The sequence below is a fragment of the Eschrichtius robustus genome, chromosome 3, assembly GCF_028021215.1.
Source record: "Eschrichtius robustus isolate mEscRob2 chromosome 3, mEscRob2.pri, whole genome shotgun sequence".
Taxonomy (NCBI): Eukaryota; Metazoa; Chordata; class Mammalia; order Artiodactyla; family Eschrichtiidae; genus Eschrichtius; species Eschrichtius robustus.
The window spans coordinates 90,973,632-90,999,918 of record NC_090826.1 but is presented as its reverse complement, the minus strand read 5'-3'; the positions used below and the strand labels follow the sequence as shown (position 1 = coordinate 90,999,918).

At 31.9% G+C, this 26,287-nt stretch overlaps 1 protein-coding gene across 2 annotated transcripts in view; it reads left to right on the top strand.

Annotated features, from left to right (window-relative positions):
- The window catches only part of COL11A1 (collagen type XI alpha 1 chain), a 208,656-nt gene that overhangs the window by 156,069 nt on the left and 26,300 nt on the right, over window positions 1-26,287 (top strand). For both annotated transcript variants that reach the window (XM_068540413.1, XM_068540414.1), the window contains exons 43-54: window positions 2,277-2,384; window positions 3,320-3,373; window positions 4,482-4,535; window positions 5,034-5,141; window positions 9,931-9,984; window positions 11,465-11,518; window positions 12,767-12,820; window positions 18,063-18,116; window positions 18,719-18,826; window positions 19,120-19,173; window positions 19,811-19,864; window positions 20,893-20,946. In XM_068540413.1, coding sequence (XP_068396514.1) covers window positions 2,277-2,384; window positions 3,320-3,373; window positions 4,482-4,535; window positions 5,034-5,141; window positions 9,931-9,984; window positions 11,465-11,518; window positions 12,767-12,820; window positions 18,063-18,116; window positions 18,719-18,826; window positions 19,120-19,173; window positions 19,811-19,864; window positions 20,893-20,946 — 810 coding nt within the window. The remainder of the gene's footprint in view (window positions 1-2,276; window positions 2,385-3,319; window positions 3,374-4,481; window positions 4,536-5,033; window positions 5,142-9,930; window positions 9,985-11,464; window positions 11,519-12,766; window positions 12,821-18,062; window positions 18,117-18,718; window positions 18,827-19,119; window positions 19,174-19,810; window positions 19,865-20,892; window positions 20,947-26,287) is intronic.

Here is a 26,287-nt window from a genome sequence, read left to right as displayed (position 1 = left end):
TATTCAACAAATAGTTATTGAGAGCAACTAAGTGCTGGACACATTATTAGGTGGTACTTTTGAAGAAGTTATCTATCTAGGGATGGTAGCATCAAATGGTTATGGAAGTGTTGGGTGAAAATACCCATAGTCCTCCATGCAGAGGTTTAGTAAAAACTGATGGAGACGTTGGCTAAGATGTTAAGCAAAGTCTTTTACCTCTTCCTAAACCCAAATATAAATCTGATATAGTGGTATAGATTCCACACAGACCAGGATCAGAAGAAATAAACAGCAGGTGATTCCTGGCTAGAGATTATGTGTACTGTAATGAAGGCACAGAAGAATTAATCTGTCTTATTTACAGATACTCTCATATAAAAGGATTGATTTTTGGAGTTCAGTCTCTCAAGGAAATCCAAATTAAGGAGAAATATCTGAATCAGCTCATATGTTCAAAATAGTGACACTGTGAATAGCACAGCACATTTTATGAGTGGAGATAGGTTTGAGACATTGCAATATTTAATTTGAAGGAAATAAAAGGTCTCCAGTGTGACATCAGAGGTATGTGTTAAATGATAATTATGGCATAGTTTTGAAAAATACAATAAGATCGTATGGAACCCAATAAAGTAATAAACTTGTTAACTTTGTTTTATAGACATTTTGTTATGTTTGTTGTCATTAAGCAATTAACTAACTAGCCTTAAATGGCTACTCTGGGCCACAGGCCAGCGAGGTACAATGGAAAACAAAATCAGACAGCTTCTGCCCTCACACAATTTATTGTCTGATGGGGCATTAGATCATAAGCAAAGAATCACTAAGTACCTGCATAATTACAAACTCTGGCTAATGATATAAGGAAATGTACTGGTGTATGTCAGCTTATAACAGAGGGACCTAAGCTGGAATCAGAGCCTTTCCTTGGGTAGGACATTGATGATGGAACGTAAAAGATGAGGAGAAATTAACTAAGTGGAGGGTCCTCCTAGGGGCATTCCAGGCTAAGTGAACAACATGTGCTCAGGCCAAGGGACAGGAAGGGTATGGCATCAAGTTTGACTAAAAAAGATCTAGAGGGGTTGAAATATAGAGCGCAAGGGCAAGGGAGGCTAGATGCTGGTCCATAGGTAGTAGGAGCCCGGTAATGGTAGACCACACTAGCAGCTTGGTCTTTACCTTAGGAATGGTAAACAAGTAAGTTGACTACAGAGAATGTTGGTAAGATGATTGTCTCTCTGATTGCAGCACAGGGGATAGTTTGGAAGTAAGAATAGATGTGAGATAAGAAGGAAATATTTCAATAGTTGAGAGGAAGTCTACTAGTATTTTGGGGTAAGATGTTAATGGTGGAGATAAAGAGAAGTAAATATATTCAACAGATAAAACTTAGTCATCGTAAAGGGACACGAGGTGGTGAGGGACAGAGGGGTGGGGAGCAGGATAATGTAAATGCAGGAACTGATGACATGGATTCCCAGCTTGTGTAATGAGAGAAAAGATAGAACCACCAACTGCAATCAGGAATAACTTTGTGCAGAACTGATGAAGTCTTGACTTTTAGGAAATCATTTATTTAAGCTCTGAAAGGATTTTTTGCCATCTTTATTATCAAGCCTATACTTTTTAAACTACGCAGTATAGTTAAATTTTAAAAGAGGAAAATAATGTCATTGTCAAAAAGTAAACAAAAAATTTTTAAAAGCTAACAGCCTTGTCATTTTGAATCAGTAAAAGCAGCACTGAAGCAAAATATCAAAATCTAGAAAAATTCATGAAACATTGTTAAAAAATAGAAAAAGTCTACACAGAAAGCATATTATAAAGTTGGGTATACGAGCAAATGCATTTTATGGTTTTTGAGGCCTGATAGGCACTGCCCAGCTATTTCAGTAGCAGCACAGAAAAAGAGTAAAGGGTCAGTGAGTTTTCACAAACATCGAGCATCTGATTTATCAATATATAATGCTTGATTTGAAAATGTGTGATTGAAAGAAAAATTCCAAGTTGAGTCTTAATTGTTTTTGTGACCCATAACTTGAGATTCATAAATTGTTAACAGTGTTAGTATTCTTAGTCACGAAAGAATGTAGAGATCTTTTGTGTTATCATTTGCTACTAGGAAATAGCAATATATTGGGAAAATATATTTTGGGGGAAAATCAAAGCAATTTCCTTGTCAAATATGGAAGCCAGAGTATGACTGTTGTAGCTGTACTTAAAAATTGTAACAATAGCTAATTTATAGGTTTCTTACAGCAAAGTAATGACCTGCTGGATTTTCAATGCAGGGAGAAAAAGGTCCCCAAGGCCCTGCAGGCAGAGATGGAGTACAAGGCCCTGTGGGTCTCCCAGGGCCTGCTGGGCCTGCTGGCTCCCCTGGAGAAGATGGAGACAAGGTGAGTGCTCTTTATTCATATTAGTGCATCCTGTGAAAAATAAATTTTTTCTTAAGAATCCTGGATATAATCTCTTTTAAGATTAGATGTCAAATCTAAAGATATCTTTTCCAAAGTTTCAATACAGCTTCCTTGTGCTCAAAAGTTTTATTTTAGAGGTTGGGAATTATCGTTATCCCATGAAATAGTATGTAGGATATAAACAAGACAAGAACAATGGGAGTGAGAAAAAATAACAGATGCCAAAGTTGCTTATCTATTTTTAAATATATATGTTTCTGAAATAAACGTGAAGTTAATTTAATTAATTACTTGCATACATTTAGCTGTGGTGTCTTGGATATTGCAGACTTAAAATTTAAGAATGAGCTGCATACATATTTGATAATCCTATACTTCCCTATTTTTTACTAACGTGTAAGTAAAGATTCTAAGCTCTTGATTTTGAATGTGTAGCTGTGTTGTTGTGTTTGAACTGAATATATTTTCTAATATTATTACGAAATTATATAACAAAATTTGTTAACCAGTGCTCTGATAATGTGCAACATTTTAGCAGTTGGAAAACTAGGAGAAAAAATAACCGATTTTTGATTAATGTGTAATTATATTTCTATATAAATTAATGTATTTTCATTATTAGTTTATACTCGTAATATTTCAGACAAAATTGATTTTGTGAATTAAAAATCCAGCTGCAGTATTCCTCAAAGTTCAGTTGACTTTTGTTTGTCTATATACTAATCAATATTAGAAATCAATAGTAGTCAATACTAGAAAGTGAGAAGCAGGCTTTTCCAATTTAAACTGTGACATTAAATGTTAGCACATAATTACGTTAAAGTAAAATTTAATCATACAATGATAGTAATGACAATGCAATGGCAGGTATGGCATATTAGAGATAAACTTTAACTCAAATCCTTCAAATACAGGGTGAAATCGGTGAACCAGGACAAAAAGGCAGCAAGGGTGACAAAGGAGAAAATGTAAGTTTCCTACTTCCTATTGAGGGGGCATTATTCATTTAACTCCTTTTGGTGTTAACCATGGACATTTTTTCATATTACTATTCCCTTACCTCTCCGAAGATTATAATATCACTACTATATTACCTCTGTGGGAACTATTCAGTTTGAGATTCAGTCAATTTTAATAAAACCTCTTTTCAAATTATGTGTTAAGAAATGCAATAATTCCAACCCTAAGAGCCACAGAATGAGACTAAAGCATCAGCAATTTTACCCTCCATTGTTTTTGCATCGTTAGTTCAAATACCATATGGTTTGAAGACAAATAATATCTTAAAGTTGTTATGAAAAGGATTTTTGACCTAGTGGAAACCTGACAGGGCCTCAGGTACCCCAGTGGTCCCTGAACCACACCTCCAGAACCTATGCTTTAAGCACTCTTCCCACTGTGTGGCAGTTTTAAGAAAAAGAACAATCCAATCCAATGACTCTTTAGTGTCTGGATCTTTTATAGTGCCTGATCAGTTATTTATGTTGAAAAAAAGGACAGTTAAGAAGTAATATTTATGTATGTAAGACTCATAAAGCTATTGAAATCTACTGCTCAAAATAAGGAGTTCCAGTATACTTAATATATAATACTGAGTTTGCATGTGTTTACATATAAAGAAAATTCTGAGGTTTCATATATCACTACTTTCTGTCATATAGAATTCCCCACATCCTATTTTTCATTTAGAAGATAGCATATGGATGCTTTTTTCATGTGCTCTTTCTGACACATACATATCTCATTAAAGAAATCTGGTATTTTGAAAATTTTCAAGTGTGAAACTTCAACATGATTTATATTAGCATAGAAATCCATTTTTAAATATCCACAACATTATAGTTGAGAATGCTTTCAATAACTGCCAATTTAAAATTGATTGCAAGTAGGCAAGTCTGAGTCTCAAGGAGTAAAATAAATAATGGTTGACTGCACTGAATGCAAAAACCTTTTATTTTTTTTCCCCAAGAAATGTAGAGATGCTTAATAGATTTTGATCAACCAAATGTTCTGCACATCATAGCTCAGGCTCCTCTGGCTTCAGTTTCAAAATTACAGATTTTTATCTCACCGCAGGGTCCTCCTGGTCCCCCAGGTCTTCAGGGTCCAGTTGGTGCCCCTGGAATTGCTGTAAGTATTCCTCTTTGTTCAGCAAATCTAAATCCTTACCGTTCTCTGATCAGATTTATGAACTGTCACATAACCAGTCGATTTCATGTGGTAATAAGTTTGTATGCTTAACATTAAATCAAGTTTAAATTATCTAATGTAGCTAACCAAGCTGATCTTTATAAACAAAAAACACTGTGACTTCATTTGAAGATAGATAATAACCAGTTGAGAAGTACTTACTTCGTAGACAATTCTGAACATGATTTTCCCTTTGTAAATAGCTTTTACTTCACTTGATATACGTGAGAAAATCAAAATCAGTCATATTCCAGAATCAAATAATGTAAGCAAAACAAACAATGGTATATTTGCAGCAGATAATGGAAATGTAACTTACTTTTTACTTGGTTACTTATAAATAGACTGATTAAATTAGAAATGGCTATATTTTTATGATGACTTGTAGCAGAATCCTGATTCTTCCAGTCTGTGATCATTTTTATCGGTCTTTTCTAGGGAGGTGATGGTGAGCCAGGTCCCAGAGGTCAGCAGGGGATGTTTGGACAAAAAGGTGATGAAGGTGCCAGAGGTTTCCCAGGACCTCCGGGTCCCATAGGTCTTCAGGTAAGATGTTCTCTGAGTTGCACACCCTTGTCATTCCCACTTAATTTTCACACCAGGTTTTCTGGAAGTTGTAAAACAAAACAGCTTTCCTTCTTTCTATCTGGGTACTAGGGTACAAAGTTTAAGTATAATGACTGTTTTACTTAAATGTGTATCTGAACTTTAACTGCTTTTAATCAATTATTATTAATTTTTCTGAAGCTGCATCTGCCCTGGTTTCTGTTTCTGGAGTTTATTTAGCCCCACTATAGGTATAACACCCCTTTTCTTCATCCTCATTGTATTTGGAAAATGAATGACAACCTTCTTTAAGTGTGACAGTTAGAAGCAAGATGTTAGAAGCGTTCTTTCACACATCTCATAGCAAGAAAATTAGTACTCCAGATGGCTAGCAAAAACTAAAAGCCTTTTGAGAAATAGCAAACTGTCCATCGCAACTATTAACAGAAACTGCCAACAAGAAATGTTAAACAATAATAGGTAAAATAAACAAATTAACAGTAAATTGGTCATTTAAAATAACTTCTTAAATTTAGAATTATAATTTGTATTTTATGAAACACTTTCAGGGGAGGAAATATTAAATTGTAAAACATTGTAGGCTAAAAAATTTTCATTCAAATATGGCTTACAACTGGGTTCTTAGGCAAAACATTGCATAGTAGACATCTGTTCTGAGTTGTTTTTCCACTCTTCCATGTGATGTTAACTGCTTCCTACAAACTTTGGAAACGTCTGGCTTTCTTCTCCCACTTGCTTATTCAATACCTACCTAGTGATCCTCTAAAAGATTATAAAATTTTGTTTTAAATGCTATTTGGGTGCCATGTGAATATTAGTTATGCCACATTAGCAATTTTAGAAATGATTAAATTAAATCATCTAGCTCATTGTACTCAAAATTTTGCGAAGTTGTGGAAAAGTAAGTAAAAGTTGAATTTGTATAAATTTAATTTTTATCTCTATTTTCATAAGTAAAGTCATAGAATATTGGTTTTTAATATTAACTAGCTTATTGTATATATACAAATTATACTGTAAAAATATACTTATATTATCATAACAATTATTGTTATAACACTCAATGGATGTCTACCAGTGAACAGGATGTTACAATTTTCTACTTTTTTTAATGCCAAAATAATTATTTTTCAACTTGGAAAATGTAAAAACTTCATTTCATATTTGTGTTTAGCCCTTTTATACTTGTTAGACAATAATAAATAAGCAGTCCTGAGTAGTATATATCAGTATGTATGAGAAGTACACATATTTGAAAACAACAAGGTATTAAAAATTAGATTGCCAATGGATATATTACCACTCATTTTCTGCTTTTTCAGTTAACTGATTATTCTGAATTCTATAAGGTTGTAATTTAGAAATTTAGTTATCATGATTAAAAAAGATGCCTTGTAGCTTATATTTACAAGATATTATATTAAAAAAGTCTTCATTTCCACAGAGTGAGAAATGTCCTCTTTGATGAGGATGACTCAGTAAATCAGTTCCCTGAAAAATTGATTATATTTTTCCCACAGCTACCTCTTTAAATCAGGAATCTGAAAAGATGCTAATGTAATTAACATGTTCACAATCACATCTGCATCCTTTAATTGAGTCTTCATGGCAGAATAGATATTAGCAATTATAATAGACAAAAATAATAATAATCTAATATTCTGTTTAAATGACTTGATTTTTCATTTCTATGTTTACTATTTGTCTGCATATGAAGGAGACATATAGAATGAGAGTTCTTGGCCTGAATTCATTTTTTTATTTCATCACTTATGTAGTAAATGATTTTAAATTGACAGACCTTACAAGAGTCTCTCCATGCATAAATTACTCCCTAGGAAAGAGGTAGGACATGTGAAAACTGATTAACACTGGAGTGCAATTTTGCACGTTTAGTTCCTGCAACAAGAGAATTTGACTCATTATGTTTCTATTAATTTTAATAATAAGAACATTCTGTCTTAACTCGAACTATAATCAAACTTCATAAAAAAATAAATATTTAAATATTTTTCTATTGGAAAGTTTCTATTGAACTAATATTAGGAATAATCATATGCGCAAATAAAAGATGGAAATGTAGACTGGGCTTGTTATAGAAATAAAAGACAACTATGAGCGAATATTTATATATCATTCAATTTGGGGATGCACTCTGTACTAAATCAGATGCACTCTGTACTAAAAGTGGTGGAAACCTGTACAGAAGATAAGAAATGTGATTGTTAACTTATACAGTGTTTATAAGAACTTAATTATGTTTAAGCTGTAATGCTTACTACTTAAGGAAATGGACAAACTGAAATGTTTATTTCATCTGTGTTAAAAATCTACTTGTCTGTTAAGAATTTGAGTTCATGTGTTCCATCAATGAATTAGAATCTCTTAGGTTGTGGATCTTGGAAACTAAAATTTTAGGGATCTCTTTCAAATAATTTTTAAGCAGGCTAAAATCAGAAACACTACCTGGCTCTTTCCTCCCAGGAAACTTACTAGGAACTTCTCTAGTAATTCTAGAAGCTAGCATCAGATGACGATAACTATTTGGGAAGTACATATGATAGGCTATTTTCCTAGACATCTGACTGATACATGAGAAAAAATAAATGACATTCTGGTATATGTTGTTCATTATAAATCAGTAATTAAGATTTCCTCATAAAAATGAATATATGGAACATTAAAAAAAGTTTACAAATATACTCGGTAAAGTACCCTCTCTCCAAACTGAGAGTCATATGGAATTAGTAGGTCACAAAAACAATTTAGTGGGTTATTACCAGCATTAAAAAATGAAATATAACAGGATAAGGTAAAATAGAATAAAAATATCAAAGATCATCATCTATCCATTCAAGGTAAGTATTACTTTTTGAAACCCGTGTTTCAGCTATTTTACATGTGTATGTTTACTAGGTAATAAGTAAAATATATTTATTACTGTGGGTTTTAGTCAAATACTTTGTAGCCACTGTTTGTAGGACCAAATCAATGACTTTACTAAAATATCAGTAGAAATGTAGAGCTTATGTAGTGTGTATTTTTTATTTCTTAAATAGATTATATCTGACACACTATTGTAAAAACGTTTAAATATGTATAAAATGTATGATTTATATACGTAATGGTAACCCCAAAAACATTTTAAAAATTAAAACAATCCATAATTCTACCATATTAAAACCTATTACCACTTTTACTATTTCTGTCCAATAGTCATCATACCTATTTTAATACATATTTCACAGTTAAATTTATAGTATACATTCATTTATATTTGTATTTAATACTTATCATAAACATTATTCATATTTAGAATATTAGTATCATAATTATAGTCTTATAATATTCCATTAGTTTATATAACCAAATTTATCTAACTATGTTTTCTTATGATTTAACATCTGGAATAATTGAGAATTTTAGCTATCATAGCTAGTGTTACAAGAAACATCTTATTGCATGTAGCATTTCCTGTTGATTTATTTTCTTAGAATTCATTCATTCATCACAAATTCAACATTTTATTAAAATCTCAGTTTTTCCCTGGTCCTCGGCTTATTGTTAGAGATAAATAATTGACACCTGAAATAGCACTGCCCAGTGAGGATAAGTATGTAAACAACTGGTATAATTGTGTTTTTAAGTGTACATTTGAATATGTACAAAGTATCATTGTGATATGAAAGAGGAAATATAAACAGCTCTGCATGGGGGAACTAGTCAGGAAGAGCAAGAGGAAGTAAAATAATTTTTCCATAAAGACGGGGCCAGGTGAAATTTGTGTGCAGCTGCTCTGAGTTTATTCAGTACCACAAAACCTCTCCTAAAGCACTTACACTGCAAATGAATGTAAAGGAAATGGATTGAGAGAATAAAGGAAGTGTAATATATCAGATCTCATGGCCTATGAGTTTTTAAAATTCAGAAGTGGAATTAACAGATCAAAAGTTCAGAAGAGGGCTTCCCTGGTGGCGCAGTGGTTGAGAATCTGCCTGCCAATGCAGGGGACACGGGTTCGAGCCCTGGTCTGGGAAGATCCCACAGGCCACAGAGCAACTAGGCCCGTGAGCCACAACTACTGAGCCTGAGCGTCTGGAGCCTGTGCTCTGCAGCAAGAGAGGCCGCGATAGTGAGAGGCCCGCGCACCGCGATGAAGAGTGGCCCCCGCTGGCCACAATTAGAGAAAGCCCTCGCACAGAAACGAAGACCCAACACAGCTATAAATAAATAAATAAACAAATACTTTAAAAAAAAAAAAAAGTAAAGTCTATTAATTAAAAAAAAAAAAAAGTTCAGAAGATATTTGTAACCCTGGATATATATTGGATGGAATATTTATTTTTGAAAGAGTTTTGACTATACCTAGCTATAAAATCCTTTCTGGATAAGGTGTTTTAAAATAATTTGGGACAAGATTTTTCCAAAAAATTTTTACAATGGTAGTTCCATATACTACTCATAAAAGATGGAGAAAATGATTTAGTATTCATAAATTCCCAGACCAAATAATGTGCTTAGTTCTTGTAACTGAAATCAAACAGTATATTATGCAAAGCATAAATTTTATTAGTGAATGTAGATATAAGATTCCATCATATGCAGTCAATATTTGCATTATAAGTATTTTGACAAATGATAGTTTGACTCAATTTCCATGTTCTTATTTAACTTATATTTAATTTTTAATTCTATATTAGAAATTAGCCAAATATATGTTTTTAAAATACATGAATGACTTTTATTGTTTTCTACTATATTTTCTTAGGGTCTGCCAGGCCCACCTGGTGAAAAAGGTGAAAATGGGGATGTTGGTCCCATGGTAAGTTTTTATGTTTTAGAATTGATGTATGCTGTGAATTTCCACATTACTAACATCTTTCTTAAGGTTTATTAGTATGAACAAAGTAGCCCTAAAGACTATGACTTTTCAGATTGATGCCTCCCTGATTCTCACCCAAACTAGCATCTGCCGCTATTGAAGTCTCCCCCCCCAGTCTTGACTAATTCTCTTTTTCTCTTTCTCACTTTGGAGTAGTGTTTTATACATATATGGTATTCTTTGGTTGATGTATTGTTATATATTTTTTATTTCAATGTGTATTTATTGTTGAAGTGTATATAAACTGCCACGCTTCAGTTATTTATTAGTCTTTAGCTCTGGACTTTGATGTGAAACAGGTAAATAATAGATAATAGTTACACAGGATTTAGATAATTAGCAAATGTTAACACAGTATTAAAAATTAATTGTACTTTGAAACAAATTCTTAATTTAATAAGGAATTCTGTCTTAATCAGAATGCTATACCATAAAAATTTGCATTTATTGATTCTGGCTTTCTCCTCTAAGTTTAAGTCTAATAATTCAACTAAGAACTTGAAATACATATATTTGTTGATTGAGCACTACCTTGGGTAAGGAAACAATTAGCCAAGGTCATTGAAATCTATAATGAAATGTAATGAATACATTTCCTAATTGCTCTTTCCCTTCAATAAACATTGCCCCCAATTTTTGCTTCCTTCAGAATACATATTTTGATATTTTTATATTTGCATGTTAGATTTCATTTTCTTCAAATAAGAAATTATTCTTATTACAATAAACTTAAAAACTGAGAACATAAATATTGCTGATTCAAATAACTAATTAATACCTCAAACAGCATCACTTACATAGCACACTCCTCTCTAAATATGCTTGCTATGGTTCCCTGAATCATTGATACATTCTTGAAGTAAGGGGTTCTGGCTACCAGTATTTTATAAAAAGTGCCCCAAGGTAATCTTAAAGCACAACCAAGAGAGAGACCCTTTGTTTGAGGAAGACAACTAAATAGTTAATCTTATTCCAATTCTAGCATATGTAACATGAGAGCTGACATAAAAAACAAAACAAAAATATACAAATAAAAATATGGGATTAATGAATTCTAAATCTACTCAAGCACCATTTCCTCTTCAAAGTTTATGTTCCTTTTATACTCTAGCATTCTAACATATTCTAGCCTAAAATATTTCTAGCTGTATGACTTCATTGTACCAGATAGTAACAACAGACTTTTCTAATTTTTAATTAAATTGTTCTTCCTGCAGTTCTAATTTCCCCATAGCTACGTGTAAATAATCATTTGCTAACACGATGTTGTATCCATCACAAATGACTTATAACCCTGATATGCTTCACTGACTATGATTTTGCAGGCTGAAACTTCTTTTAGTTTTCTTAATCACAAAATGAAATATCAGAAATGCATTTGAGTTTAGTCTTCATAGACCTTAATATTCATCTCTTACAGGGTCCACCTGGTCCTCCAGGCCCCAGAGGTCCTCAAGGTCCCAATGGAGCTGATGTAAGACTGTGAAATATGTTAATTATTTTGAAGTTATATAGATATTATTTAATAGCAGGTAGTGTCAAGATATAATGGAGACAATTACACTCCTGTTAAATGTTTAAGTGAACAAGAGCTCAAGGATCATTTACTCACTCCATTTTATTTTACAGGAAAAGAAAGGTTTTGTAGGGAGCTAAGCCTCACAAATATAATATAGGTACAAAATTTACAGTCAATATATATTAATATTTATTGGTGAGTGAGAAATACTAGCTCTAAGAACTGCATTGTTCAGTTCAGCACACTGTCTTGCACATAATAACTGTACAACGTTGCTGAGTTGTTTCCAATTTAACCTTTATCTTTTACAATTGCTTGAGGAGATGGCTGTAATTGGCTTGATTGTACTAGCCTAGGTCTGTACTCCAAACAGCCTTTATTTATGCATCTACTATCTAAAAGTTTTGTATTTTGTATTTTCTTTCTATAAAATATGTCAGAGTAATATGTGCATGATAATATGTGCACCTCTTACCATGTAAAAAATGTTTCCTCTCAACTGTATAAAGCTTTCCTCCCCCAAGCTTAATTGCTGACTGACTGTTCCAATATTACAGGAATGTAATGCCGTATTTATCTTACTGTTACCATTAACAAATTTATAGGCTTTGATGTTCTGTTTCCATTTGACTTTCCCTTTTCACAAAGAACAAGTCATTTATTCTTGTCTTTACTGCTCTTCTATTATTCCTGCTTTTAATTTTGGCAGACCAGAACTGGGTAAAATAGATTAGACACAGATGTACTAGAAATGCTTTTAGGTTTTAATTCTCCCTATGTAATTTAAAGGTTAAGAGATGATTTATATTGTTTTTTGCATGGATTACATAATTCGTAACCAGAGTCATATTTTGATCCACTAAAAAAAATCTACAAAATCATCCTCTAAATCTGATCTCTTCAATAGGCAGAGAGATTGAAATTATGTTCCAAGTATCAACTGACATGACTAGAGTTGGAAAGTCTCCTACCTTATCTTCAAAATTCTGGTGAATTTGAAAATCAATTTAGTATAATTAAATTATTTGCTATCCAGTAAATTTGACAGCTCAGTCAAATTCATCATTTTGTCTCATCTTCCAAATGACTTGGAATATTCTTGCATAATATTTCTCTCCCTTTGAGAACAACTGGACATATATTTATGATTATGTATTTTATTATAAGAGCAAGGATAACTGTAATTCTTTTCCTATACTACAGGGACCACAAGGACCCCCAGGATCCATTGGTTCAGTTGGTGGTGTTGGAGAAAAGGTAAGGAATGCAGTGATAGACAGTTTGAAACACCGAGAATTGAGGAATTTGACAATATTAGCTAGTATTAGACGTGCTTTTAATAGTTCTGTCTTTCTAAGTATTTTACACATAGTTATATGAACTACAGCTCATCTACTCTAACAGTTAAATAATTAAAGAAAAAGTGATTTAGAGATATCACATTTTTGATTGACAGGTATTGTGCTGAGCAGTGGATTATTTACTTTAATCAACACAGCCACTCCATGATGATGGCATTATTATTATTACCCACATTTTTAGGCTGAGTGAGCTGAATCGTAGAGAATTTCAGTAATTCCATTAAGGTTTTGTTATTAGAAAGGGACTAAATCAGGATCCACTCTAACTCACGTAAGTTTCACTAGACTGTGTTTCTAGTAACCATTCATTATTGAAAATAGAAGAGATTGGTAACTGACTTAAAAGCGAAAAAAGATGTAACTGACTTAAAAGCAAAAAAAGAATCCTTCATATTACAAAAGAATTAATCATTCAGTTTGTCATATTTGGAGTTATATTTTCATTACTAATACTATGACCTGTCTTTGGCACTTTTCAAAATAGTTGGCATGTGCCATAATATCTGGGCTCAGAATAGCTTCTTTTTTTCATGAACATGATTTTATTTAAAAATATCTGCTCTTCCTTTTTATGAAAGTGTCAAAATGATCCTCTGATTTGTTATTTATGCATTCATTCTCATTTCTTAAAAGAATTTTCAAGAAAATTAACATTGTTATTTGCTTTATTTAAAAAATAATTTACCAGTTTTGAGGGATGAAAATTAAATGTCATACGATAAAATATTATGCAGTGAAAAAAAACTTAGAAATTTCCTGAGTTTGCTTCAGTTTTGTTAATAAGTATCAAAAGTATAGACTTATCCTAATCATAAAAATGATTCTGTTGTTTAGTCTCAAAAATTTTGACATATCATATCTTATACTCATTCATTTATCTTAATCAAAGTATTTGGCCCTCAGAAAAAGAAATGTAATAGGTTGAGAACCTAATATTTTGGTGTTTATTTCTTCTCAATACCCACATTCTAGTATTTTGATTATAATTAATTTTATATGATCAACTATTATATAGTTTCTCAATTACTAAATTAGAAATATTTGAAAGTTATTATCTAATTCTTACTGCATAAACGGTCTAGTTTTTTTGATTGACCAACTCTTGGTTTATGTTCTTAAATTTAAAGTTTTGTGTTGAAAAATGCAGATAAGTTGAGAGTGTAATTGAAAGAACTTTTTTGTTGAATTCAGTTGTCATAGAAAGAATAGCAGAAGACAGGACTGGTGTCTAATGGTATCATAGTAGTAGACTGATGAAGATGGCCCACACCTTTCCTCTTTCTTCCCTTTGTGTCATCCTCTTTCAGCTCTAATACTGACCAGATAGTTGTGAGAACTAGCCTCTAATTTTAGTTTTTTGCCGATATAGCAAATTCTAAAACCATTTAATAGTCTTTTCAGCTTATTATACTTGTTTCCTACAGCTTTTGTGTGCAGTGGGAAAAGTTTTAAGTGCTTTAGTTGCTTCTTTTATGGTTTTATCCTCTGTGCTACCCTTGAAGATAAACATGGATGCCAGATGTTTGGAGTTTTGGGGAACTTCTTTTCCATACTGTTTCCATTTGTTTAAAGCCTATCTGGTAATACTTGGCCAATTTTGAATCTTCACAGAATGATTCAGTCAATCAGGATGGCGTTCGACTTCTTACAGTTAAAACATACCTGAATCTAAATTTGTTATACTAAAAAAACAGAGTTTTATTTTTTCTCTGTTTAAAAAAGTTTCTATGTGACAGCAGGATAGAAATGAAACCCTAATTTTATTGTTTTCTTCAGAATCTAGGGTAATATACTTTGATGCGGATTACAGATTTTTGACATCAACTCTGATTTGGTTTGAATTCTTCCCCGTTTCTATTTTGGAAAATTTATTCCCAGTCACTAATTCAATGAAAAAAAGAAAAGAGAAACTAAGATACTTTAGTCATGCTGCACTTTGCTTAAATAAGTTTAACTTGTTTTCCATGTAATATATATTTGCTATTGATAGATTTTGTACTTTAGTGTTTTCTTCAAAACAAGGAGACAGATCAGGATATTACCTTAAGAATGAGTACATCTGTTATGACTTTAGGCATACGGAGTAATTTGCTGTCCCTTCTGAAGGGGGCTTTAATCTTAACAAGTGCACTATAGACTGGGATAAAATAGTTACATGATAAGTAATAATAAATGTATAAACTAGCACCTCCTTTATATGCCAATACTCTTCATAGAATTTATATTATTGTATTTAAATCAATTATTATTACTTAGAATAAACATGGTATAGCCTCATTGATACTAGAGATATTTAATTTGTATAATGTAGTCTTGTTACAGTGTTTTATTTCTTTCCTTGTGATTTTGTCCCATCCCCTTTCCAAAGATTTTAAATGAGACCTTTATAGATTTAATATTAATTTCATCTTAAGTAGTTGCTATTTATATTGTGCACACTTATCTCTAATACTCAAAAAAGGTAATTTTCATATATATATTAGAGAAATTAATATTAATGCATTGCTCTCAAAATGAAGAGACTTTGTAGTAAAAATTTTTCTTTAAATTTTTTTTAATGTTTTTTATTGTGGTAAAAGTCACATAATATAAAACATACTATTTTAACCATATTTAACTGTACAGTTCAGTGGCACTAAGTGCGTTCACATTGTTGTGCAGCTCTCACCATCATCCATCTCCCGAATTTTTCACCTTCCTAAACTGAAACTCTGTCCCCTTTAAACACTGACTCCCCATTCTCCCGCCCTACTCCCCTTACCCCCTGACCCTTGGCATCTACCAATGTACTTTCTGATTCTATGAATTTGACTATTCTAGGTACCTCGTATAAGTGGAGTCAGACAGCATTTGTCTGCACCTACTGTATATTGGAATGCATTTTTAAGATTAATTTAATATATATCCTACAAATAGATTGTACCTTCTTTTTTTCCCCCCGTGCTATACAGTAGGTTCTCATTAGTTATTTGTTTTATACATAGTAGTTTATATATGTCAATCCCAATCTCCCAATTTATCCCACCACCCCCCCTTCCCCCCTTGGTGTCCATACATTTGTTCTCCATGTCTGTGTCTCTATTACTGCTTTGCAAATAGGTTAATCTGTACTATTTTTTGACAATTATTTAATCCTGTCTCTTCACCACCTATTATTTCCCTCATAAAAAAAAAAATAAACAAATGGTATCATTTCAGAATCTAGTTTAACTTTATAGTGGACAGGGATTAAAGGGGAACAACAAAATACACAGATTAATAAAAAACACAAAATATGCAGTTATTTCCCTTCTAGTTCTAACTCTTATGATAGCACTATGAGTTAATGTGGTACATAGGAAAACATTTTGTACAAGAGTCCATAGATTTCCTGTACTTCCTTTTTCCCTAGCTTTATTGAGGTATAGTTGACAAATAAAAATTGTGTACTTTTAAGGCATATAATTGATATTTTGATACATGTCACATTGTGAAATAATGCCCACACTCAAGCTAATTAACATATTCATCAACTCACAGAGTTACCATTTTTTGGTTGTGTGATGAGAAAACTTAAGATCTACCCTGTTAGCAAATTTCAAGCACACAATACAATATTGTTAATTATAGTCATATTGCTATATATTAGATCTCCAGAACTTATTCATCTTGAGTATCTGAAATTTTGTACACTTTAACCAACATTTCCCCATGGCCCCCACTCTCCAACCCCTGGTGACCACCATTCTACTCTCTGCTTGTGTGAGTTTGGCTATTTTAAATTTCACATCTAACTGAGGTTATGCAGTATACTATATATATTCCATATATAAAGAATTTAATATGGACATTTTACAGTTGATTTGAATGGCAAACTGCTTAAGTTTTTTTCAAAGATGTGAATAATGACTCATAAAAATACCACTTGCATATTTTTCCATCATACTGGGATAGATGAATGATTCATTGCTTTGAAAATAATGAAAATGCAATACTTTACTTGTAAAGTTTATTCAAGATAATTGGAAATATTTGCTACTTACTTGAGAGAGAAAATAATTTACACATAATAATACTAATGAATGCTTAGAAAGTACTTGATACCTTCCCTCATTATGCAGATAATTCAAGAAGTTAAAATATGTGCATATTCCCAAATAATAAGAAATTATGTACACAAGATAGTCTCTCTCCTAGAATTATGTTTATATTTAATATAATACACTTCAAACAAATTTATGAGCAGTGGGTCTGTGCCATGAATATTGGAAATAGCTGAGCTAAAAATTAAAGAAAATTCAGGCCTCACATTTTTAAAAAATTTAGAACAATTTTCACTTCAGAGTTTCTAGTACTACTGATTTTGTATAGAAACATGGTACATGAATGTATCGTATTACTTCACTTGGATGATTACTTGAACCGAATATTATGTTTGTATGCATTTCTAAGTGCGAAGAGTTAGTAACAGACTTTCATAAGGGAAGCCTACTAGGCTAGGAGGTTTATTTATTATTGCACTGAGCCATAAAATAGCCATCCACATTTATACATGGAGATCATAAAGACTACCAATATATATCCTCAAACGGAGCAGTTTTAATTAGTATCTAAGTATCTATGTGTATCTTATAAATAGTGTTTTTGTATTTATTTATAGCTCTACTTTAGACCTCTTTAGACCTCTACTAACTAAATTTTATAGGATTATCAAAATACTATGAAATTATTTGATTATTAAAGTAAAGTCATATTTTAGTACAAAACATTTTAAATTGTTTAATCCATAAACTTAATTATAATATGAATATTGATGCAACACAAATACACGATTTTTAGGAAACATGCAAATGTCTGTTTTGTGTGGTTTGGTGGTAACTTGGGTTAATGCTCTGGGTACTAACTAACTGATGAGAATTGTAGCATCCAGCTTATCCAGTTCTATCTCCCCACTTGAGAAATAAAAGTATTAAGGTCAGTAATAGGAAAAGTTTATTCTTTTTATCAAAGTTGTCCGCTGCCTAAGTTGTCCGCTGCCTTTTAAATAATATAATGAGTTAAGGGCTAGTTTAAAGTGTCATGGTCATCACTGAAGGAAGTTTTACAAATGTGAAACATTGTTTCTGTGCTATGATACTCTTTTGATCTCTTCTTTATAGGGTGAGCCTGGAGAAGCAGGGAACCCAGGGCCTCCTGGGGAAGCAGGCACAGGCGTAAGTGCTGGCTTATTTTCAATGTAGTGTGTTATGGATCAGATATTTCTTTCAGAGTATTTTAAACATGTAACTTAACTCCTAGCTGTGATTCAGTTCCTTTCACTTTCCAACCCGTTAAGAATCATCACCAATGCAGAGCCTTTTTGTTCAATAATTTTGCCTATCCTCTGCATATTTTGATTCACAAAGAAACTGAAAAAAAAATTACATTAGCATAAGTTAGAACATTAGAACTATAAGCTGTTTATTGCATATATCTTTGGTGGACTGTCCACAAAAGAAACCAGCAAACCCTGCTACATCGAGTAAACATTTATGAACTGTATTAGCATTATATTATTCTAATTTAGATTGGTTTAAACTGAGAGTGAATTTCACTCTCAGGAAACATTTGGCAATGTCTGGAGACATTTTTGGTTATCACACTTGGAGGAATGGTAGCTGCTGGCATCCAAGTAAAAGAGACCTGAATGCTGTTAAACATCTTGCAACGCATGAGACAAGCTCCCACAGCAGAGTATTGTCTGACCTCGTATGCTAAGGTTAAGAAACTGATTTAAAGCTTGTAAGATAATCATTCTTTTTCTTACGTTGTGTAGGGTCCCAAAGGAGAAAGAGGAGAGAAAGGAGAAGCTGGTCCACCGGGTGCTGCTGGACCTCCTGGTGCTAAAGGACCATCAGGTGACGATGGCCCTAAGGGTAACCCGGTAAGTGACCTTGGCCCTCTTTAAAGTGGCATCTATGTCAAAGCCACTTGAAGCTTTTCATAGAAAGACTAGAAATCATGAGACTTTGGCCCATAGCTGGTGAAGCTGACTTTTCATCGTTTGATGTATTCATAAGCATTCTCAGTTCATTTCATTTTTAAAAAATTTTCTAGCAGGAGAAGAGAGATATTCTCATGTGGTTTTACCATGACTTTTACCTCTTAAATTTCAGAATATCATGACGTTATAAACATTTTTCATTGATTTCCTTTCCTTTAAAAACATTATTTTAGGGTCCTGTTGGTTTTCCTGGAGATCCTGGTCCCCCCGGGGAACCTGGCCCTGCAGTAAGTATCATAGAAAAACAAAGGAATTATTTTGCTGGGGATTGTTCCCAGATAATAATTAAAGAAAAGTCTTAATTACTTCAGTGGATCCCCAAAAATAGGAATAAAAGGAAGATGTAAACTGTAATCACAACTACCAGAATAAAAATTCATATATTTGGAGACTATCAGACTTGTGCTGCATGATTATTATTATCTCTTCATTGGGTTAGTTTTCCAGACTTTGTTGAGTTGTACATACTAATTATCTGAGTAGCCGCATTACTATCATTTCAAAGTTACAAGATTTTTGCTTTTACCTCAGTCCATTCTAAAATGCAAATTCTGTCTCAAACTGCACCATATTTGTTCATGGTTAAAGGATGCACTGTCTTTCTATACTAATTACATCCTCCCCTTTCCTTATGTTAAGAGCATACTATATTTTAAATTTGATATCATAGCAATTTCATACATTTTATGGAAAGAGAGATACCATAATCCTTAAAAAAACCAACTGAAAGAATACAATAATACTTTTGTTTATCTGGTAATAATTTTTCTTAAGGACTAAGATGGTACATCATATCATTTTTTTCTGATAAAAGTTAATTAATAGTGAGAAATATCTGGGTTCATTTTCTATTGCGCATTATAGGGTCAGGATGGTGTTGGTGGTGACAAGGGTGAAGATGGAGATCCTGGACAACCGGTAAGTAAGCACACTATTTTTATTCAATCTTTGCATAGTCTCAAGATATTTTAAAGAAATAATCAGAAATAATTACACTTCCAAAAGCATAGCTATGTGTGTACATATTCAGGTATATTTGAATTCCAGTTTAAAGTCAGTGTTACATGGAACATTTCTTACTTGATGTGATTTAAGAAATATCATCAAAGCCTTCATAATAAAAACTGTAGTCATATCATACTAGTGATTTTGTCATATTATATTACATTGAACTATCTCTCCAACTGTGTTAAGTGGAAAGTCATTTTAAAAACACAAGTAAGAATTAAATGAAGAAAACTAGGTTATCAGCCTATTATTAGCATGAATTACTTCAATTACTAACCGGAATGAACTCAGCATTTTTGGACTCTTTTTTATTTTTAGTTTGGGAAATGCAGTAGGGGGCTTTGACCACATAAGTTTATTTAGGGAGGAAGTAAAGGAGGGCACTGACTTAAGTAGGAGTCAAAGACAAACTGCACTCTTAACATAACTTTGTCTCTAGAGCCATACCCACTGGATACTTGCAGTCAAAGAGATATAGACTTATTCTGTGTAGATAAGACTTGTGGGTCATATCCCAGCATGTTGCGTACTCCTTGGAATAAAATGCTAGTGTTGCACAAGATGAAATTAGAGGTAATAGATTTATGGTTCACAGATGTATGTGACATGCGTAGAATTATTAACCATATAATTCTATTAATTAGTACATCTATTGGATGCTTGTCAGATATAAACTAGCACTTTAAAAAAACAGTTTTAAATAGAAGGTATTCGACTCACTTTTTTCCAGCTGTGAAGAAGTTTTCCATATGAATTTACCAGCTCGAATTATAGATATCTGGAAGAAGTTTAGGTATCTGAAATAGGGCTAAGATTTTCCAGGAAAGATAGATGTGGAGAAATGAAGAAACAGGTTGGCTTCAGTCCAGATTTTGAACAGTGCTGGGAGCCATAAAATAATACCCAATTGCTTAAAAGGTATTTTTCACATTTTTTAGGGTCCTCCTGGCCCATCTGGTGAGGCTGGCCCACCAGGTCCTCCTGGAAAGAGAGTAAGTTTTTTAAATTCTTTATTTGAAACATCTACTCATTATCCATTGTGTGTATAAATTTATATCATATTTGTAAGCTGTAGGCAGCGCATTATAATGGTGCTGAAAAACGTATGTCCTAGAGAGTGATTTCTTAAATTTGTCAAAATACTTATTAAAGTAGAACACAATTTAATTGACAGGTTTAATCTGTCACAACGAAAAATAGTTTCCCACTTCTCTGTGCTTAGGTCTCCGCTGTACAAATGCCATAGGCTCTTATAAAAGACTCTGCTGATACCCTGAATTTCAGCTCATGGTATCCTACAAGGAGATGAATTGTCCAAACTCCAGTGCTTGTTGAAAATGTTATAGAAACCTGAATGCAGTATCAGTAGAATGAGCTCAGGAATCAGCATATAATGTTAGATTGCTTTACACTGTCAAACTACTCTGATAGGATTTTAAGAAAAAGCTATAGTAAAATATAAAGGTCTTGTTCAAAATATTGGCTACAGTGGACCCTAGGAGATTTGCTTTACTGCCTTTTTCCCACTATTATACTGTTTTTATAATAAAACAATCCTGTTGACCTGCCTCTTGCAGCACTTCTATTAATACACAGTGTTCTCCTGAACCTCCTTTAGTCTATTTTCCAACCTATCCATGAACAAAATATTTGGTCAACATTGAAATATATTTCTTAGGCTCATTTCCCCTTCAGTAATCCAAAGACACAGAGCAATTGGGGCCACTCTGGTTTTCTAATGGTAGCTTTATCTTAGGAGAATTTTCACACTACACATCTTCCTATACACAGAGTGTGACAGGTTTTAATTCTGTCTCTCAGGACATAAATTGAGTCAACATTTACAAGCAAACACTTCTCTTTGCTGGAAATGAATTTAGTTTATAGTAAATATTTTCTCTGAGTACAATTTTCTTCTCACTGACCCAAGTGCCTTTTTTACTTTTCTCCTCCTCTTCCTCTTTCTCATTATTATTATTAATATTATTATTTTGTTTGTTTGTTTTCTTTTTGTCAGCAGCCCAAAAGCATAATCTTTATAGAAAAAGAAACATATCCCAAAACAACCATTGGGCTGTTATTCTTAGAAAGTATTACTTAGAAAGTAATTACAAATTACAAATTTTGCCTACAGTCTGAATGTTCTTAAAACTTTCCAAATGGATGAATATCTGTTCTATTATTTCAGACCTTTCAGAAGAATACTTATATAAAATGTCTTTGAAAATTGGTGGAAATCTTTCCTGAGAAAACATGAAATCATTTTTGTCTTTCTCCCAGTCAAATGATGGAAGGCTATTTAATGCAGTGGTTAATAAGTCAGTGAAGTCATACTACCTGACTTTTAACCCAGCTCTACCATTTATTACCTGTATTTCCTTAGGCAAATTACTTATATTGCTTCTCAGGGAGGGCCTACTATACCTAGGATTTATAAGATAACTCATATAAAACAAAAATAATATGTATTCACATAATAATGTTAGAGTGTTAGTTTTTAGTTATGAAATAGTTATTGAATAGTTATTATAAGCACAAAATTATCATCTTATATAGGTATAAGTTATTATGCTTTTGATGCAGAGGGAATTAAACCTTCTTTCAAATTGTAACTACTGGAAAAGGAGGAACTATATAAAAATATATTTTGAATATTTTATTAACATCTACTGGCAGCTTCTCAGCTCATTCCATTATCCAAAGCAAATTCTCAGCAAGTGCTATATAGTTCAGTTTTATTTTAAAATATGTCAAAACAGATTGTTCACTTACAATCTTTGATAAGTTCAACTAAGTACCATTTGCTATTTGGGATGTATTCTTTTAATATGTGACAGAGTTAGGGAATGAATTAATTTCTTTAGCGAGACAGTGGTGGATCATGTGGCTTACTCATTTTGAAAACTGAATGATTTTGAAATTTAAAAAAAAGTAAATAAATATAAACAATTTACTAGGGAGTATGAATAGAAACATGCAAGAAAAGGGGGGGCACTTAGGTGTGAACCAGTATATCAGATACCTCCTTTAGATTAATATGTGACTCCAAATTTACATACAAATGTATAACAAAACTATTAAAAAAATCTTAAATCTATTAAGCTATATATGAAAGTATTTCAGCACAATAGTTAATGTTGACCCTGTTGACACTATTACGAACTTTCAAAATATTTCCATCCACATTTACTAATTTTTAAACCTTGCTAATATAATGTAACACACTTTTCATCTTTATAATAGCAGAGAGTTTCTAAAATATTTGTGCTGAATACTTTAGAATGTGTAATTATCAACAATTATACTTCTAATGAATAACTGAAACAAGCTTCTAGAAAGACCTCCACTCGATTCTAGAATTGAAAAAATGTCATAGGACCGTCAGCACAGATATATAGATATTTAGATTATATTCTGTTCTGTAACAATGAGACAGTGTTGGGTAGCAGAAAGTCCGTGTATTTGCATTTCTATCCATTCACACCTTAATTGGACTTCTGCACTTGCTGCTCAAATGTGGTATAATGTAAAAATGTTAATCCCTGATTTTTAATTCTTTTCTCTTTACAATAGAATAAGGTTATATTTTTCATAGATTAGAAATAATTATAATATACTATCTAGTACACTGTATAATATATAACATATTAATAGTATATTAACAAGAACATAAGTATACGATCAACAAATTTTAGTAGTTTGTTGCTTTAAGAACATAAATAATAACCAATGATTTTTTTCAATCAAATTTAAGATTATATGGTATTAGTAAATTGCAAGTTTAATTGGTAAATTTATTCTTTAAATTTAAATAGAAAATTAGAGAGTAGAAAAATCACATTACTCTTTCCTGTCAGTATTTCTAACCAGACAGACTCTCTTGATAAACTCTCTTGATTAAAAGGAATAAAATATCTTGAAAAAATCAAAATATGTTTATATGCATCAATGAGATGGATATAAAATAAGAAATTAAGATAATGTGTTAGTAAATTTATAATTGAACTTCTCTATAGATATATAGACAAATGGTCTCAGTGAAGAGAGAGCCTAGAAAAGGCTTAAAAATATACAGTAACTTCATTTGTGTCAAATTAGACACTGCAGATCAATGGATAAAAGATAGATTACTGAATATATTTTGCTGGGGCAGTTGAATATCTATATGAAAAAAATAAAGTTGGACTTTACATTTCTCCATTCACAAAAAATAATTCTAGTTGAATTACAATCTTAAATATGAAAAGGAAACTTTGGAATATTTTAGCAAAGATTAGTGGAGAATAAATTTGTGACCTCTGGTTATAAATTCTGGTCACATAGGTATGATCAGAATGGAAAAGTTGGTGTATAAAATAAATTACAGTGAAAAGTTTCTGATTATCTAAAAATACTGAAAAGAAAAGATCGAATCAGGATAAAATACTTTTAACATACAGAAAGCTTGCAACGAAAAATTTTCCAGAGTATCTAAGTGTATCTGACAAAGTAAGAAGAAAAGCATCAAACAGTAGACAAAAATTAGCAAAAGGCATGGAAAGGTATTTTACACAAATGTTCCACAAACACGTAAAAAGATGTGTAGAAGTTAGGGAAACGTGTGTTAAAAATGACGTAGAGATACCACTTACATCTATAAATTGATGAAAATTTAAGTCTGACAAACCAAATGTTGGAAACGATGTTTTTCAAAAAGAAAATAATGGGGATTATCATAAACAGCTATTGTGAGCTAACTGGTACAACTGCTTTAGGAATTGTTCATTATTACCTAGCAGAATTTAACAATGAACTTTCCCTACTATCTTGTAATTCCATTCCTAGGTACATGCTCTGGATGATATCTTATACATCTTTACCAAGATACACATGTAGAAAAAATAAGTGTACTGAGATAGGCATAAACTGAAATTTTGTATGGCAATGAAAATATTGTATTGCAGATGTGTGAATCAACAAAGATGAATCTCAAACACCTGATGTTAAGAAGAAAATATATGTAGTGTTGACCTGGAGAAGATATATAATTTCATTTATATAATATGCAAAAAAATAAAAACATGTTGTTTAGCATTCAAACATAAGTGGTAAAAGTGATTAAATAAATGAAGGCAATGATTCATTAAATTCAGAATGGTAGTTATTTCTCTGGGAGAAAGAGGGTTACAGTAGTTGCAAGTGACATGTAGGAAGTTATACGTTTGTATGCTGAGACTCTTAGATATTAAAGTAATTAACTGATTCATTCCCTGGACCATCCTTTTCATTATTAGCAAATTCTATAGTGGAGTGCTGCCTTTCTGATTTTTGATGAGATTATTTAAAAATAATCTCTTCAAAAATTTTAGAGATGTTCTAGCCTCCCATTTTAAAAAACAACTTTTATGAATATAATAAGCTATTTTTATTCCACTCTAGTCATTTTGTAAACAAAATTAGAAGACTTTGTATCTATGAATTTTTAATGATATGAGAATTGTGATGACTATGCATTGCTTACAAAGCTATTTACATCTATTTTGATTTAGCAGAAGAATCAACCTTAGGTCAGCCCAACTGAGCAGTATTATGCAAGTTTTCTTCTTTTAAAATGTGGCATCATTAAATCTAACCTGAACGATATTTAACGTAATGTGTTAAATTGTGTTCTGTATTAGGATTGGCTAGATTGGCAGGTTTAATTGGCTTTCTCTGTTTTACACAATAATCTTTTTTCTTTAGAAGAGTAAAATATATTTTAATGGTGTAAAGATTAGTGTCAACAATCTTATTACTAAAGCTATAATTTGCTCTGAGTTAACAGTAGCAATTAATGCTTGCATTCTTTTGAATTACAAACAACCAAACTAGTCAAGAGCTCTACCTTAACCTAAAAAAAAAAAAAAAAAAAAAAAAAAGATGGCTTAGGTGAAAAAATAGAAATACAAATTATTTACTTAGGTCTTTCTCAGCCTGTAAACTGACACTCTTCATAGCTAACTATCAGCACAAACTAGTCCCGAATGCTGTTGCATTAGAATCAAATAGACCTGGTTTCAAATTCTTGCTTTGCTACTTATAAATACAACTTAGAATAAGTTAATTTCTTTGAGTCTCAGTTTTCTCATTTATAGAGTAGGCAAAATAACTAATATTCCATGCTGGAGTGAAGACTAAATTAATAAAAATGTATATTTAAACCACTACATCTATTATCTGGATTTATCAAGAGTTCAAAGAGTGGATGCTCTTCTTAAGGAGTTAAATAGAGGTTTTGAATTATGCCATCATTTACAAACAAAACAAACATATTAAATAAAATATACAGAGAAGATAAAGACATTTTCTTCTAAT